Genomic DNA, 20,087 nt, shown 5'->3' with positions numbered 1-20,087 from the left:
TCTTTTGATGACGTTATTTTGCAAACTAAGAAAATGAAAAAAAAAAAAAAAAAAAGACGTATACTTATTTTGCAAGTATAATTAAATATTCCAAAAGAGACAAAAATTATGACCTAAAGAAAGTTGAATTTATATATATGTTAATGGGAAAATGAAAATATGAATAGTATATGTTATCTATGTGATTTATTAAAATTAGATTGTTCAAGTTTGTGCGATCGCAAATGTGAACATAGTGTTATAATGTTATATTTATTAAATGATACAAAAATTTATTAAAAATATTTTACGTATGGTGACAGCATTTTCTGAAAATGAAAATTTATTCTATATTATTTAGTGTTAATATGTATTTTTAAAAATAATAAAAAAACAATATATTATTTGTCCTAGTGTGTATATTTAATAGAATACCTTAAGTTTACACTACAGCATTATTATGTACATCAATTTATTTATTTTATTTAGAATCGAAATATAGTATATATCAATTGCTACTGCATCAAATTTATTTACAGTTTTTATTTTATTAAATTTGCACGTCATAACAAAGATGGCAATAACACAACGTTTTTAGAAAGATGTCATTTATATTTACTTATATGTTTAGAAAAGTTACGAAATCATTGTTTCATCTATATATGTTTAAACAAACTGAATAATAAGGATAATATTAAATAAGTTTGAGTCATTAATGTAAATTTTTTCTATAACCTTTGGGTTACGCAGCGGGTTAACAAGAGCTATATGCACTTCGCATATTTGTCATTTTAGCTCTATTAATACATGTTTCTTATATAATTTCTTATTTAATACTTATTAAATTATTTAATTTATCAATGAGATACATTATTTTTTCATTTCCCATATCCATTATTCATGACATTCATAATTCTCTATTTCAAAATGCTTTTTAATTAACATTATGAAAATTAGATTACCTCCATAAATTGAAGTTGCCATATTTATATGTTATACACATAAATAAATGAATTATCATTTTTTGTAAAATTATTCTAACTCATTTTATTTATTGAAAATTATTCATAATTTTTTTTTTTTCTATTTTGTTACAGAATTATTTGTGTGTATCTGTTAATATAATACATGTTTGCAATGAACACTTAGTAATTCTGGAATTGTTCTAGACTTAAATTTAAAAATGCTTTTTGATGTAATTCTTACAGGATTACATTTTTTATATTTTTCCATTTAACTCATTTTATGAACATTCTTTAACTATAATGTATTTTTTTTTATTCTATGTTTAGATTACACTTTTTAAATTTTTCTCAAAAAAATATGGATATACAAAATAATTTGTTTTTATAGCCAAAGAAATAATAATAATTACATCAATAAGCGGGTTTCAATTCTTCATACTCTCTATATATTACTAGGAGGCTTGTTATCTTTTTTCTTTTGTTAAGGATTTCAACGAAGATAATACGCAGAATTATATTATACATATTTTTTTTTAAGTACATGAACTAATGTCTATTGTGCATGCATTGTTTTATAATTAATATATTAATATTATCGTTGAATGTTAAATACCCATTATTTCATCATATCGAAAAATTAGCTTGATACAATACTTTATCTAAAATTGACATATAAGTATTTTGAATGTGAAACTTAAGTATAATGCTAAGTTACACATTATAAATATAGTTATTATTTTTATGTTTATTTTGATTAATTTTTATGCATTTTTTATATATCAAAACTATATAATTATGTTTTAAAAAGCACAATTATTTAACAATAATTATTATAATTTTGGGATTTTTATAAATTTTATTACTGTGTATTTGTCTGCTAACATGAAATATATTTTCCTATATATACATTTAATACATATTTTATGGGAGTCAAATAACGTTAAATATAATAATACTTTTTCTTAATTATGTTTCTCTTTCTTAAACATTATTTAAGGAAACTTTCTTACATAATTAATATTATACCGCAAGGACTCGTTTTAACTGTTTATTAATATTAGATCAAATCTATACAGGTAACTCATTTATAAATATATGTACAAAATGTACCATTCTGAAGAAGTCATTCCGTATTATTGTTTCATGCAAGTTTTATCTGCGTATATCATTAAGGCATGGGGAATTATATACTTAAATATGTTAAATGGTTTCCTACATTTATGAAAACGTTACAATTATATATATATAATTATAACAAAAAAAAATTATTTTATTTTTTTCTTTTTACATGTTGCTATTTATTTTTATATATATGAAAAATGAATCTAATTATTGTACTCTATGTCTTTCTTGAATGAAGCTTGAATAGTATAGTATTCTTAAAAAATGTGGAAATTATTCTCATTATATATTTTACATATAAATTGTGTAAATATATATAGTTATTTTACAAAATATCCTTTTTTTTTTATATTATGTTAGTTTTTGTTATATATATTTTACACTTTTTTTTTTTTAATAATATTTTGAACAGTACGAGAATGATAAACATTACTTTGAATATTTTACAATTTAGTAACAATTTATATTTAATTATAACATCATCGATTTATAGATGTCTTGCATTGGTAAGAAAAATTACGAAAATATATGTCAGAAATTATTCTATAAGGGTAAAACAACGTTGAAGAGAGTGTGGGCAATCCACGTATGATTATTAAAAATCACATAATACAGCATTTAATAAAAATATTTGGATAAATGTAACTATACATAATAAAAATAAATAAGTAACATTTAAAAAAATAATAAACGCAATGTTATAAAACAAATAGTTTACTCATCTCAAGAGGAATAAATATACAAAAAAAGCGAGTATAATAAAATGATGGGTCATCCGCATTATTACTGAGATAATATATATATCGACATTTTCCATACAACGGTTGAATTATAAAACATCATTTTTATTTTTCAAATACGGTTTTTCTATCCACATTATAATAAAATAACTCAATAAACAAAAATTAAATATTTTAAATAAAATTAACAATGAAAAAGGTGAATACAAAAAAAATACATTTTTTTTAATTTCGATAATTTATAAATAGTAACTCAAAAATTAATTATTATATTATGTAGGTTCCTTATACAGCAATACATTGTAGTACATTAATTGTTTTCCTACACACTTAACATATTTGTATGCATATAGGGAAGGAATATTCTTCTTTAAGGAAATAGTGTTGCTACTAAAGTCATATGCATTAAATATATTATTGTATTTTTGTTATATAAATAAATAATTAATTACGAAATATATATTTGATATAATGAAAATTAAAAAAAAATATATAAGTCAATATTGTAAACTCTTTTCAGTTTAGACATATGTGTATATATTCCTTTACCGTTAATAATGACATTTTTATATTGTGTATATTCTTTTATATTACATTTTAAATATATTAATACATGCATATGCTAATAAATTGAAATTAGCACATCTTAGACGAGTCATTGTTTCCATATTATTAATATATATACGACTAATTTGTAAATTTTCACATATATTTTTTTAAAAAAATTATTGTACCTCGCTATGTTTTAGAAGCATGCAATGTAAATAATATGTAAATTTTTACTTACTTTGTTTTGGCTAAATATATTATTTTTGTTTAATAATATGAGATATATTATATTACTTTATTATTTCCCATGTCTATTGATATTTTCCAATTATCCTTATAAAGATAGTTCTACTGTTTTTTATGTACACATATAACTATTCTTACATATCTTTTTTGGATGCAAGGATCTATGTTAAAAAAAAAGACTTTGTCAATTGAAACAAGCGTTATTTTTACATTTTTATATTCAATAACATATTTAATATTTATAGCTATAATGTTGTTCTTTACAAACTCAGGTATATCATTAGTATATTTTCTTTCCGTTTCACTATTAGTAAAATTTTATCTTAAAAATAATACATATACTTGTAAGTTAAAACAAATTTTTATTTTTTTTTATGTTCATATATTTATTATTATCTTCTTTATTCGTCCATTGCTTTAATACAAAAAGATACACCTCTGCATTACAAATAAACAAATATACTTCTGCATGCATTATTCGTAGCATACTTATTACACTACGAAATACTTTATTCTTTAGAAATTTTTTTTTTTTTTATTTATATTTCCCATTAAGGATGCTAATCTTGTATTTCATATATGTTATTATTCATCATTAGTTATTTCATTTGGAAGTTCTATTTATTATAAAAAATTTAAGACGACATTCTATTTAGTTTAAAAAAGTGCATTCCATCCATTAATATTTACGTTCCTCATATTATAAGCTAAAATTATATGTGGAAATTTTATTTTACTTTTTTTAACTATTCACTTTTCTGCAAACACGGCATTAATTTTTTAATTAATATTAACAGTTCATAGAGTGTATATCAACTTATTTAATATTTACTTGTAATACCGACAATGTAATATAAAGATATTTCGCATTACCTATTTTATATACATTTTCTACTTTTGTCACATACCAATGTATATGTGCATAACTTATGGATACAAAAAAATATTTATTTTGTTATGATTCTTTTAGTATATTAATGAATAGTCTAGGATATCATTCTTTTTTCATAAAAGGGTGTGCCTGTTTTTCTTTTTACAGAACAATATAAAATGATTTACACTTTTGTTATAATTTCAATTTGTGTATTATAATATAATTATTTATTTAGCGTTATATTTTATATTTTTTTTTTAATAGAATTACACGTAATTTATTTTTTGTGTATTTATGTTATATCTGTAAAAGTGTCTTGTAGATACCAAATGTACTTGCGATTAAAATTTATTAAGAATGATATAATATTCCATATGCATTCCTATTAAAATTTATAAGTTCATATTCAGATGGTGGAGAAGAAGATCGATTAGTTTTGATTTTAACACCCTTCCATCTTTTCTTTTTTCTAATGCTAATTCGGAAGTATGAACCTAAAGGAGTAAACTAACATCAATATTACATTGCGTATTTGTAAATGTAAATGTTGTTGTAGTAATAATTTTTCATATATAAATCTTATGACGACGCTTAAATACTATTTACATAACATAATGGTGTTATCATTTACCTTATATAAAATGAATAAAATAAAAAATGTTCCTAGGAATGCACAAATCGATATTATAGGATGTGTTATAGCTGTATTAGAAGCATCATCATAAATGTAACCAGACGTACTTATTGGTTTTTCTAACTGTATGGACTGTTGATTAAATAATTTTTTTTTGACTTCTGGTCTTTTCCCTCTTTCAAAATAGGAATTATCTTCCTTCTCATATAATCTTTTGTAGGTTTTGTAGTGTGAACAATAAGATTTTATATCTCCATTAGAAGAACATTCACTTTTAATTTCATGATATAGGTCAACGTATTCATAAACAAACAATCTAAAATATGCGCGATGACTAATTGCTTCTGCAGGATTAGTATTTTTAATACTTAAATAACATTTATAAAAGTCATTGATGACTTTAAATAATTCTAATTTCTTATTTTCATAATCATAACCATCAAATATATCATAATAGTATTCTGAATTTAATTTTTTAAAAAAAGCATCGCACTAAAAGTAAAAAGAAAAAATAATATATACGAATGTATAAGTGTTTACATTAATGAATATATTATAAATTTGTTTCGAAATAAAAATATATATATGTAACATTACAAGAATAATAAATTTATAAAAAATTAGAATACACTTTCAAAGGTACACTATGTGTGATGCATATATATGTACATTTACTGGGGAAATAATTTCTTCACTCCTAGTTATATTTTTTTCATTTATTAAGTGTAATGATTCTAAATCCAATAATTCTTTTAAATGTGAATCATTGCATAATGTTTTTTTTAATTTATTTTCTTCATATAAATCTCTAAAATTTTTTAGTGCATCACATAATTTAATGTCTCTTGTATTTTCATTTGAACATTTTTGTAAGCCCTCTTTATAATCATTGTAGCAAGCAGAAACATATATGGAACAGTTTTTTTTCTCAGTATCGTTAATATTTTTACCAAAAATTTTATAATAATTATCGTATAATCGATATAGTAATTGCATTTTATCAAAATCTTCTTTATCTATAGCATATATTATATTGTTTTTAAAATTTTCTTCCAAGTCAAAATTTTTTTTATTGTTATTTATATGTCTGCAAAATTTTTGTCTAATTTCGTCAGTAGTATCCATTTTCCTTAATTTATCATTTAACCAATAGTTCAACAATTTAAAACATTTAATATTATCGTATTTAATTGTTGCAAGAATATCTTCATCAGATATATATAAGTAGTGTTTCACAAAATTCTCACATAGACTAATCAAGTTACTTTTCGAGACTCCGTTGCTCGATTCAATATTTTCACAAAATGAAGTAGCAATATTTGTATCTTCGAACGAATTTGAAACATCATCTTCCTTAACCTCATAGATCCATGAATCCTTAAAAATGTCATACTAAAGATAAGTTGAAAAATTAAATTATACAAATAAATAAAATGAAATTGCAAAAAAAAAAAAAAAAAATAGACTTTTCTTTATGTCTATAATAGTATTAATATTTGAGGCAAAAAATATTTCTATAATATAAAAAATTAGTGCAGAAGTACATCTGGTTCTTGATCATTTGAAGGCATTTTTTTTTTCTGTCATATGCAGTTTAAATAAAAGGCGAAATTAATGATTATTGTGTATAAGCAATTTGCACCAATAATTAAAGTGTATAATTCACGGATATGTCATATTTAATATCTTTTTAATAAAACTTCAGATTTAAATTAATGTTACAACTATTACTACAGTTTTTACTTAAAAAAGAATCACTTTAGTACTATATGAATTTTGTAGAATAAATAAATTTAAATGAGAAGAAAATAAAAATTAAGACCATAATATGGTGGAAAAACACGCTTTAACAGAATAAAGTGTTACATTAGTGTATTCCATTAATATGCTAAACAACACAAAATGGATAAGTTTAAATAACTAAAAATGGGAGCTTTAAATATCATTGAAGTTATTAATGAGTAATTATGTTTTATTGAAATATTCATATATATAAAGAGACGTGGGGAAACAATAAAAGACATTTGTTGATAAATTAGTATTCCATTTTAGGAATGTTAAATAACACAATTTAAGTAAATGGGTTAATTTATTATAAGTTTTTAATAATTCATGGTTTTTTTTTTTATTAGTTAAACAGTAAACATGTGAGAAAGCATTATTCTTACGTTAAATTTAACAATTATAAAAATATAAAATAAATAAAAAAAAATTACTCTGTTTTACTATAATATATTAATGAAAATTTTCTATAGTGCACAATCACCAAGAAATGCCAATTAGGAGAAAAGGCTAGATAATATAGCATATTAGGGCTTAGCAATTTCATTTTTCTTATATAAAACATGAATGTACCTTATTATAATGAATTATCATATTTTTGAAGAATTATATCTGAATAAGATATATAACATATAAAAACAATTTAACATTATATAATTTTTAGCATTAGGTTAACGTTGAATGCAATTTTATATTATAAATGCGCAGAAATCTATATTTTTATATATGTAACTAATTTGTATATATCAAGTTTAGAATTATTCTTTTATAAAAAGCTATTTCAAAAGAATTGTTGCAATAGTATGCTCACATATATAAATGTAATATAAAAATAACCATTATTCATTCTATATTATTTTTTTTAATCATCATATTTATTGGGTACAGTTATGTTTTTTGTCAAGTTATATGAAATTTGAATTAAACAATATCATTACAGACATAGATATTAATTTTACAATACATTTATTATATATATTTAACTGTGGGATATTGTTATATAAATTATTGTCTATAACTTTTGATAATTTTATTTTTTATTTTTTTTTTATAACACGTATTGTATTTTTACTTTTTATGTATAACAGAAGTACATATAATATTATTTATTTTGGTGAGAGAAATTTAATTTAGATTTTCTATTTACAAAATAAAACACAACGAAATTATTGTAATATAAAGTAACTAAATATTATATATTTTAATACGAGAAATATTTAACACCTTGGATTTATTTTGTTTCTTTTGTTAGATCATTGTTTATTAACATATGGTTACATCCTAGATATGTGCTAATATATCTGTTAATATCGAATATCATGTATTATGAGTTTATTCGTTTGTAATTAGATTAATTAATATTATTTTAAATCGCATAAAATGTTTGCTAATATACTATCTAGTATTCTATTATTATACATTATTTCTTATGTAAATATTTTATCATTTTTTCTATACAATACTTTTTGTTTAGTAACTTTTTCTTTGGGTTTTGAGTTTTCACAGCCATTTTTTAAATAGTGCTATAATCATTACTATTTTAATAGGATATGGTTTACATCCTTAAATCATATTTTATACAAAAATTTATGATTTCAAGTTATTTGTTAGACTCATTTGATTTTGTAGTGGAAGGATGGATGAAAAACATACCCTTAAAATATTCTAGAAATTTTTTATAAAGTACGTTGAAGTTATCATACCTAATATATTCGAGATTTTTTCTATTAAAACAATTAGATAATTATCCTTTCAAATATCTATGTTAACAAGGGACTCGCTTGTTGAATAATCAACAACCGCGCCCTAAAATTATATGCTGTAAAAAAGGTTAAATACAAACGTGGATTGTAATACGTTTACAACTAATTCTATGGTTTAATTATAATTGAAACATAATGTTAAATTTTGAATCTCTAAGTGTTTACCGAAACTAAAATATATATTATCAATATATAAATGGGGATGTTGTCTCATTGTCCTGAGCCTTAAATTATTATAACAAAATGATAAACACTTTTGATATATATATTTATATGTATATGCAAAATAATGGAACTAAATACATTTATACATTAAGTCACTTTTCATTTTCATGCTAAAACATAAATTTTTAATAGTTAGACTTTTCATTGTTTATTAGGCAACATTAAGCTAAATTACAACTTTTTGTAGGTTATACATGAAAAATTACAAATTAGGAATCATAAGAATTCACATTTGAAACTACAATGTAGTTATATAAACAAGTAGTGTATTTCAAAAGTGGAATATGACAAAATTTTTACTAAAAAACATATTTCACTTAATTGTAATAATACATGATGTAAGACATTGTAGGGTATATAATAAAACAAATGTAAATTTGCGCTGTAATATTTATACTTTTCTGGATTATAATATATAGTTTAATATGAATGTAAATACATATCATGGTTATATAAATATTTACCATATAAAAAAAATGCCTGAATTCTCTAATTTTAAAGAATAAAATTGGAAATATCCATATTTTTTCTATAAGGACTTATTTACAGAAAGGAAATCAAAAAGGCATAGATAAGGCAATATCATGAAAAGGATCTAGGATATAAATAAAAAATGGTTCTTGTTGTGAACTACACTATATATATTTAAAAATGAGTTTGTTCGGATATAAGATATTTGCTATTTAATGTGTCTTTACCATAATAAAGACGTAAATTCAAAAATGTTATGCAATTTCATATGTTAAAAAAAGAAGTCCACAAAAAAAATACCTTATCATGCTACATTCTAGAATTAACAAAATATATAGCATATATTCTCCTCTATTTTTTTAATATTACTAAAAATAAGAAAATATGTGAAAACAAAAGTATATGCGTAGATACAGCGTGAACAAATTTAAATAAAAATATTTATAGGATCCATGTTATTAACATTTATATGAAAAAAAAGACCAAGGAAATTTTTTTTTACATCTATAACAAAAATATTTTTTATACACGTATGAAGCAAAATTTATTACAGCATAATGAATAACTCAAACTATAAAAATACATTTTTATAGTTATTTAATTTTTGGAAAAAAAAATGTTATGAACTCTGGTATTATTACAATACAAAATTCTTTATAATTGCTTTTGGCAATTCATTGATCCCCATATATATTCTAGAAAAATTAAGAAGCATAGAAAGACACGACATCAATAAATTAAGAAAAAAATAATTCACAGTTATCAATCTCATTGGAAAAGTCTTATTAATATGAAAACTGGTATAATTCTATATATTCATAAATTTCATATATTAGTGTAAAGCATATTTTAAGAATTATGTAATTTTTATAAATGACAGATTAAATTCGTTGGGGATATAATATAATTTTCTTATACAAATAAAGGGGAAAATAATTTCAGCTTAAAAAATATATACAAGCATATTTTTTGTTATATTAATAATTTATAAGCATAGCCAAAAAACTAAAATAATTTTTTTTTTAATAATTATTCACATGATATTACACATTTAAAGAGAAAAAATATATTAATATACATTTTCTTAGTATGATATAATTATTTTGTATGTTCGACGTAATGACGAAAATATGTATTTGCCATAGATGGGTAGTTTTTATCTTTTATTTTTGCGCATTATACAATATAAAATTTTCCTAAGATGAGAAAAAACATTCCAGAATGTTTTGTTTTATTACCTTGATTATAAGCTAATAATTATTTATTGTTAATGAATTTTTCTGATAAAAAAAGCAACAAATGAATAATTTTTCTTAAGGTAATAAGATAATAAAAGAACAACATCACTGACAATTAAAATGTCAACTTTATATTGCATTAAGGTGAAAAAAAATTAATTATTTATACTAATGGAAGAGTTTACACACACATATCTTAAAGGAATGATAGTTGAAAATTATGACTTTACGAAAATTAAATTTTAGTGAATATATAATATAATAATAAATACAGAATAAATTCTAAATGTGTTACATTAAAAGTGCACAAAATATATTTTATGAGCAATGTAAAAAGGTTCTAAATTTTTTATTATTTTTTCAGCTTATTGATAATATATATATATATATATATATATATATATATATGTAATTATGTTTAAAACTAAAATGAAAGTAATTTTTACATACATGTATTTACTACTGAGTATAACGTTAAACATATAAGCACGTTGTGTTAAATTGTTTATCTTAAAATACTTATTCCATTTAAAGTATGTGTATGACATCTTTATTTTAAATAAGAGTGCTTGTATTATTTTGTTATATATAAAATTATTTATTCCTATATAATTTCTTTATGCGATAATATTAAGATAAATATTAACATCGTGGGAAACTCCGCTTAACCATTACACTACAATTAAGAATAAATTTTACAGTTATATTAAAATTAAATATAATACAATTGCCTATACGTTACATAGATCGAATGCTTATTGTGAATGGCATAATGTTTTTGAATTCACCACTATTTTGATAAAAAAAAATTACTGACATGTTGATAATATAAAGTCTTTTCCTTTCCATTAACAAGGTATGAAAACATTGAATCATCATGACAAAATATAAGTACATGTTATTATATATGCATATTACGTTTTATTATTCTATTTAAGTTTTTGAACCGATTTTAATCAGAATTTTCTTTTATGTAGTTTTGTGGAATATTTCACCTTTTTTATTTTTTTTAATTTTTTCTATCATTCAGATTAATGTATGTATACAATTACAGGGATGTTACTCGGATTTTTATAACACAATTATTGGGTACAATTTAAAAGAATTTTATTATTAGAGATATATGCATTAATAAAACATTGTCTTATTTCTTATTAAGAAAGTTTTATACAACTGCTTAAAAAATAAATGATAAGAAATTGGATATTTACAAATAATATTTTTAATTTTAAAAAAATATGGAACAATTCATTAAGTATAAATGTTAAAATTCTGTGAAAAACACGGACATTTAATTTAGAAAAAAATATATCCTACTCATGAAGACAGAAGAGCCAGTAAATATTAATTTTTTTTGTTAAATAATATTCTTGTAACTTATTATAATCTGCCATTAATTATTAATAAGAATAAAATATTGCACAAGGAAAATATGCACTTGCGTAATAATAAACATATATAAATATATTTTTTTTTTCCCCTTTTAATTTTTAGTCTAGAGTTGTATTCAACGATGCACCTTCTTATCTATTTTACGAACAGCTGAAAAAGGATACGGATATAGAAAAATATGTCGGACAATACGAAGTAATATCTGAATTAACAAAAAAGTATAATTGGATTAATGATTTATTTAAAAAACTAAGTAGAAATATCTCACTTGTTCATGAGAAGCACCCTGCTAAGGATGAATTCGGAAAAAAACACTGTTATGATTTAAATTATTGGTTACATGATGAAGTATTTAAGAAACTTCAACCTAATGGAAATTTTAGGGAATTAAAGAATATTATTACTAATCTTCAAAAAGTGTGGGAAAGCATTGTTAAAAAGGAATTCACTGGAAATGATTTTAAGTGCCTTCCGGACTATAATTTGTATAGTGACATGGGTTTTTTGCAGGAAGTTAAGGATTTATTTGATTTTTTTGAAGATTTTGGTAAAATGAGGAAAGAAATTATTTATAAGACAAAAGAATCATGCCCTAAATATCTTGATTACCTTAGACAAAGAATCCCAATATATTACACTTGGAGAGACTCATGCAAAGATGATAATTATACTTGTAAAAGATATATTGATGATTATATGAAATATCGTCCTTCTGGTATGATTATATCACTGGGACCTTTGATTTATTTTACTTATAGATATAACCCCTGCTATGTAGACGTTTATAACATATTTGTACAGGCAAAAAGGCTGGATTTACGAAATGATGGTTTATATAAGCATATTATGGATGAACTTGAAGCTGAAGAACTTGAACAAAATTTAATTTCACCCGGTGTAGAAGATGAATTAGGTGTAAATGAAAATATTAACTCGGGTAACAATGATAACTATTTATACCGCTTAATGTGGGATGGAATGCATTTTGTATATGATTTCCTTATACCATATATGATTTTGTTGCTTGGAATATTTTTAATTTTTAATATTTTATATAAGGTAAATATATAAATATTATTTAAAAATAATATTATTTTGTATTTTTATTCTATAATATATATTTTTTTTAATTCCCTTTATTAATATAGTAAAAATGATCTGTATGTGATATTTTTATATAATTTATTTGTTAGTTTACACCATTGAAAAGATCATTTTTACGCACACGCGCAAAAATAAGAAGATGGATTGGACCTAACATTGGTTATGAAGATATTGTAATATTATATGGAAGTGATAAATCTTTAGTCACTAATGCAAATGGGGGAGCTTATAACGTAACGTACTCTTCTAAGTAAATCATTTGTCCAAAATAAGAAAAGGTAGTACTGAGTATAAACACAACAGGTTTTAATAAAGACTAAATATGGTTATAACTTTTTTACCTATATGGATTCTACGTAGAGGAAATGTAATAAAACTTTTTAACAAATGTTACATATACGTAATAATGCAAAGGACATTGATATATTGATTAAAGAATTTACACATTGGGTTTAATGAATATGAAGTAAGAGCATTTTTAATAATACAAAACATTTCAACACATAAAAAATATACATATGAACATGTCAGTAAAATAGAATGGTAAAAATGTAACAAATTAATAGTTTCTACAATGGAACATGTAGATAAGTTTAAGAAATAAAAACAATATTATATAAGTTAGAACTTATAAATATTTAGCAGATTTGGAATATAGGTACGTTATATGTATGATTTAAAAAAATACAATTATTTAGCATATATAATAATAAAGAATAAAGGCAGTCATTAAAGCATCCTTTGTCAAGAATGGGAAATGTAACAAATTGGAATTATGAGAAGAATTACATTTGGAAAAGAATATTGATGGCTTTCTATGAATTTTTTATAGCTCAAAATGTTTAATAAATATTGAGAGTAATATTATAAAGAAATGTGTGATACATGAAAGAAAACAAATAAGATGTACAGAATTTTAAAATAATAAAAGTAGGAAATATAAAAAAATATATTAAGAAATGGGTGTATACAAGTTTTATTATATTAAAAAAAAATATATAAAATCTATGTTTTTGCTATAAAAATTTATATAATAATCGATCTGTATATATATGCTTACACATTAAAATTTTAAAAGAGCTAAGTACGTTGTATACCTTTTTTTTTTTTTTTTTGCTTAGGTACATTTATTTTCTTATACATAATTCCTTAAATAAGAAAATTTGTTTATTAATCTTTTTTGTAATTACATTATGTCATTTTATATATTGTTTTTATACATATTATACAATGTAATTATTTTATTATTATTTTTTACCTTTATCACATAATAAAATGAAACATGTATAACTTAAATGATTATTAGACAATTTGTAAAATTAGTTTTCAAAGCGAATATTACATTAGGGAAATATTTATTTTCGTCAAAGGGATAATATCATATATATTTTATATGTCATCAAAACAATATATCATTCATGCTTGTCGTTGTTTATAAAAATATATTGTTTACCTTTTTTGTTGGAAGAGTAAAATTTCTGTTTAATGCATTCGAAATTACAAAACTATGTATACTCCATTAAGAATATAATAATATTACTTTTTACATTCACTTTTATTAGCTTGGTTCAAATGAATAAAAGTGCAATAACGCATTTTATATTTTTTCAACATGATATAATGTCTGTGGATAATTTACATTGTTCAAGTAATGTTTAAGTACTTATTGGTGTTTTATATAATAATACCTTATATTTGTACTTTGTAGTATGTAATACAGTAAGGGGCAATTGCAAATAGGTTATAAATAATATTACAGAAGCGTGTTATTCATTTAAGTATATTATATGCTATTCGTACTTTGTTATGAACTTAGTAGAACTAAAAAAAAAAAAAATAAAGAATCTGTGTGTAAGGTCACAGGTGTCTGCTTATTGCTTATTTTGTTAAGGGTTATTTTAAAATTAAGCTGAATGCATTTTAACATATTACAGAATCAATAAAATGAGGAATGGACTATTAATAATATAAATACGCTTATCTGATGACTACAATCGGACATAGGCATCTGTAATATTAGGGAGGAAAAAATTATTCATGAAAAATATTTCTTATGAGAAGTTAACTATTATAATGGAATTTTATTTATCATAAATTTTAATAAATTTATATAACAAACTCATGTTTTTAAAACATATTATTAATATATTTTGGTATAAATTATATTATAATTAAATAACAATGAACGGCATTGTCCAAAGAACAATTAAATCCAGAATTGAAAATTGATTTGTATGTCACTGAAAGTTTAGTGTTAATCTGTATATTAGACATTAATTTTTTAGGGCATATCCACTATTTTAATATTAATAAGATTAAAACACAGTATATTGAGGAATGTGCTACTAAACCATAATAAATTATAAATATTGAGAATGCATATATAATATATGTACACAAGCTCGTAAATGTAAATTGTGTAAGAAAAAATATGACTTTGTTTTTGCGTTTATAGAGAGGAATAATATACTAATAATAAATCATGAGAACTATTTCTAATAAAATAAGAATATATACGTTTTACAATAATCCTTCAAGAAAACTGTCAATGAATTAATCAAATACAATGAGTTTAACAGGGTCATACGAGTATGTAGTACCATGAAGGAAACCAAAAAAATTGTAATTTCATGCATATATATATATTATACGTTTATATTAATGAATTCCGATACGTAACTAATCAGTTATTGGAAAATGAGTGCCATTAAATCACAGATTGAGACTAACTTATATGAGTAATATAACTATTACTAGAAACAGACATTTTTAATATGTATTGACAAAAAAAGTGAAATTGGGAATGCACATTAACAACAATAATAGGTAATAATATATAGAATATTATAATGTTAGTATATTATTAATCATTAAAACATAACCTAATTTTATTTAAAATCAAGAACAAAACAAAAAATGTTTTTTATTTTCATAAAGGTAACATGTATATTAAAAAACATACTTAATCATTGCACACAAATCTATAAACACACGGTTTGTAGAGAAATATTATTTCGCATGAATATAATATTCATAATCTAGTATAATTTGAATTAAAGTTCAATTTTACTTGTTTTCTTCTTTGTGCTACTTAATGGTGCTCTTAGATACCATAACAAATGGTCCTTTTTTATGATACTTAACAAAATGAATATAGCATAATTAAACAAATATTATAATAAATATTATAAATTATTATATATATAAAATTTGATTATGTAACAAAAAGGAATATTTACTTCTGAATTTTTTGTAAATATAATTGCGTTGCTTATAAGGTCTTTTGCTTATGCAAATAAAAAGCAGACTTTTCTTTTTTATTCTTTTTCGCCTAGGACATATACAAAGGAACAATATTTCTCTACAATTTAGAAAAAAAAATTTGCATAAAGAACAAACTTTTTCTGTGTTAATTTATGAAAACGCTAAACAAGTTAATGATATAGAATAAAAACATATCAAAAGAGGTTATTAGATATAGTAAATTAAAATCATGAAAAGATAATACACACTATTTGCATACTTGTATTGCAATAGCATGAATGGATAATTATTTTAAATTACACTGATGTTAATTATGTAATAAATGTCACGTTCTGAGAAAAAAAAATTACATAAATGTATTTTACTTACGCATTAAAACATGAAAATTTTAAGTTTTCCATCAGTTACTACTCATTAGGATGACCCATGCGTCTCTCTTGACTTTATAAATTATATTATACTACGTAGCAATATTTTGCATTATAGGAACAAAAGTGTCAATTCAAAGTTATATATATATGTATGTTTAAATTAGTTACAGTTAAGATGCTACTTTAATGATATTTATTGAACATGTAATCTACAAAATATAACTTATTGCCTATAGTTTAATTTTGTTCTTAGATAAAACATCACATAGTTTATGATGAACATTCTTTTTGGTGTTAATTATTACAAACATTAATTATATGTATAAGCAATAAATATTAAGTTCCACATTAATAGTAAAAAAAAAAATGTATATAAATAAGGTTTTTTGCAAATATATATTACGTGAATCATTTATATAAATGATATAAAAATAGAACTTATTTGTAATATTATTAGATATATAGTTACATGATACAATTTACTTTTAAATAACTATGAACAGGAAACCAATGATAGTACTGAACATACACATATATATGATAAAGGATAAATGATGAACAATAATAATTTTTTATTAAGAATAAAAAAAATTAATGATTATATGAAGTTTTAATTTTTTATTAGTCTTATTTTCCTTAAAGGACATGCCATATTGCTTTTTTCAGTAATAAGAGTGATATTTTCCAAATTTCCAGTGATTTTCATTTTTTAATTGAACTAATATAAACGTTTTCATAATATTATTAAAATATATGAATTATTCTCTGATGTGAATATATCCAATTTTTTTTGTGAATAAACCTCTATGCTTTTAATTATTTGTTTTAACAATTGCCACAATATGATAATATTATCATAAGAATAGTATCAATAAAATACATTTAATACTGCAAATGTTGTTTTTAAAAGTGTGGAATTTCTCATACAACCAGCAAAGAACATTTTTTAATTTTTTATGTTAAATCATTATATTTCGGGGAACATGTTATACGCTTAACAGAACCTGAATGACAATTCAGATAGGAATAACTGTTTTTACTAAATTTGTATGTAGAGTTAATTATATATATTTGCTATCCTAGAATTATTCTGTATTTGTTTAAGTTTTTGTACATAATATTGCCATTCATTTTAATTGTTTGCTCAATTGCAGAAAATATTCTTATCTTAAATTATATTAATTGTATTAATGTAGCTTAATCAGAATCTTCAGTAAAAACAAAACTACATGGAATAAATACTTAGTTCATAAAATTAATATAAGAAAATTCATAATGATGTAAGTCATGTATACATATTTTTGAAATGTATACATTTATTATTCTGCAAAATTTGTTGCTTCAATTAATAAACATGCTTTAAAAAAATTGGAACACTAGAACAGAACAATTGGGTATTTTTAAGTGCTGATTATATAAAATGGTCATTTGTTGAATATCCTTTACAATTTTAACATGCCTAAAGGATACATTTGTTAATGAACTCATTTATTTATTAAATATTTTTTACTTCGGGTATCATAATAATAGGAAAAATTATTTTCACGTTTTCCTTCGTATGACAAATATAAAAACCAGAATGATGAAGATAAATTAACTGATGAAAATGAAGGATGAATGAAAATTACAAGCTCCGATGATAGAATTAAAAGATTTTGTAAAAACATATTAAAAAATTTAAAAGAAATATCAAGTATGCAAAATAATGAAGATCGTAAGGCGAGTTGCTACTAATTTTAGTATTGATTCTTTGAAGAATTAAGGAAAAAATTTAACATCTTGGATAAGATATATAGCAATAATGTTATTGAATATTTTTTTAATTTAGTTGCAAATGTTATTTCAAGCGATTTGAAGGAGGAATCTTCCAGATGCTATCAATCTGCTAATATGAAACAATGATAGGAAGAAAAAGATTTGTGTTATTATTTTCAAAACTTTGAAAAGTTTAATTGTAACAATTCTATTTATACCGAATGCAAAAAATATGTAGAGTATGTTAAATATATTATTCCTATATTTGATGACAAAGAATATTACTGTTGTGAAGAAGGCAAAGGGGTATATGATTACTGTTCTCCATATATTAAATGTCTAGAAAAGCTCAATCCTAAGGCATTAATGATTAAATTAGAATTAGACCTTCAAATGTTAAGAAAAAGCGAAGATTCAGTAGTTCTAGATGATAGGATTGTAATGCACGAGATTTCTATGGTTCTTCCAACAAGTGATGGTGTATCTGTTGATTTCGTAGAAGAAAGAGCACACGTTTCAATAAATCCTCATTCTACATCAAGTGAGGCCAATGATGCTTCTTCTAATTTTATTTTAACAATGCATAATATATTTAATTCAAATTATTTTCATCTTTCTATAATGCTTTCTACAATATTGGTGACATTTTTATTCCTTTTTTTTTTTTTTTATCATAGAGTAATAATAAAACTGAAATTAAAGAATAAATATTTTATAACAATAATTTTAGTTAAAAAATTGTTATATTATATATTCTATGTTTTTATTCTATAATTATTCCACAGCCTTTGGATGCAGGTTAAATAAAACGAAATTAAAAAAAAAAAATTTGGCCCATAATCACTACAATCTTATAAAGAATGAGTTATTAGATAATGATTCGGAAGATCCACTATAAAATTTGGAAAGAAGGATACAATATTTGGCCATTCAATGAACTAGGAATTTTTATGGATAACTACAGGTACACTGTGGCATAATATATAACAACCTTTTGCTTTGATTATAGTATTAAAATTTTTTAAGGGTCAGTTGATAAAATAAATAAGAACATATAAGTCAGTAAAATATAACAGACAGACACATGAAAACTAAATATCATGCAATGAAAAACTATTTATTCTTTTCAATACACAATAAATGTAGTTAAAAGGGGATTTTGAAATTATTAAAAAAAAAAAAAAAGAAAATTAAATATAGGAGCCATCATATTTTGGATATAGGTTAAAGGCAATAAAAATATGTTAGATAGAATATCAATGATTAAAACACAATAAGGTATATGCCCTTGTTCACGCAATGAGATGAAACTTCATCAATATAACTGAAACATTGCAATTATAAATATACTTTAATTATATAGGAATAACTCTGAAATTTTCAAAGAATGATATAAATAAGACAGTAATTATACGATGCGATTATATTAAAAATTTTGTTGAATTGAAAAATGGAGATGAAAAACAATAAAAAATATTGAAAACAGAAGAAAGCTATAAATTATTTTTAAGAATAATAAGAAATTTATTTACATCAGTAACACTGTAAAATAGCATAGCATTTTAGAAAATTAGTTATGGGTGCTATGGTGAATGTATTACACTCTAAACATA

The 20,087-nt window shown here is 22.1% G+C and overlaps 3 protein-coding genes across 3 annotated transcripts; 2 read left to right on the top strand and 1 right to left on the bottom strand.

The window, feature by feature from the left end:
- Positions 1-4,826: 4,826 nt before the first annotated feature.
- Positions 4,827-6,680, bottom strand: PGO_050060 (variable surface protein; the record flags this gene model as incomplete). Its single annotated transcript, XM_028686384.1, has 4 exons — positions 4,827-4,982; positions 5,107-5,601; positions 5,755-6,501; positions 6,654-6,680. The coding sequence occupies 4 exons, from the start codon at positions 6,678-6,680 to the stop codon at positions 4,827-4,829; spliced, it is 1,425 nt and encodes a 474-aa protein (XP_028542185.1).
- Positions 6,681-11,907: 5,227 nt separating this feature from the next.
- On the top strand, positions 11,908-13,338 carry PGO_050050 (variable surface protein; the record flags this gene model as incomplete). The annotated part of the gene is made up of 3 exons (XM_028686383.1): positions 11,908-11,925; positions 12,083-13,039; positions 13,174-13,338. 3 exons carry the CDS (start codon positions 11,908-11,910, stop codon positions 13,336-13,338), a joined length of 1,140 nt encoding a protein of 379 aa, XP_028542184.1.
- A 5,017-nt stretch (positions 13,339-18,355) lies between these two features.
- PGO_050040 (variable surface protein) lies at positions 18,356-19,372 on the top strand (the record flags this gene model as incomplete). The annotated part of the gene is made up of 3 exons (XM_028686382.1): positions 18,356-18,376; positions 18,625-19,113; positions 19,205-19,372. 3 exons carry the CDS (start codon positions 18,356-18,358, stop codon positions 19,370-19,372), a joined length of 678 nt encoding a protein of 225 aa, XP_028542183.1.
- Positions 19,373-20,087: the final 715 nt, after the last annotated feature.

Source organism: Plasmodium gonderi (assembly GCF_002157705.1).
Source record: "Plasmodium gonderi DNA, contig: Pgo-contig_0, whole genome shotgun sequence".
Lineage (NCBI taxonomy): Eukaryota > Apicomplexa > Aconoidasida > Haemosporida > Plasmodiidae > Plasmodium > Plasmodium gonderi.
The sequence above is the reverse complement of the archived record's forward strand: the minus strand, read 5'-3'. Positions and strand labels throughout refer to the sequence as shown.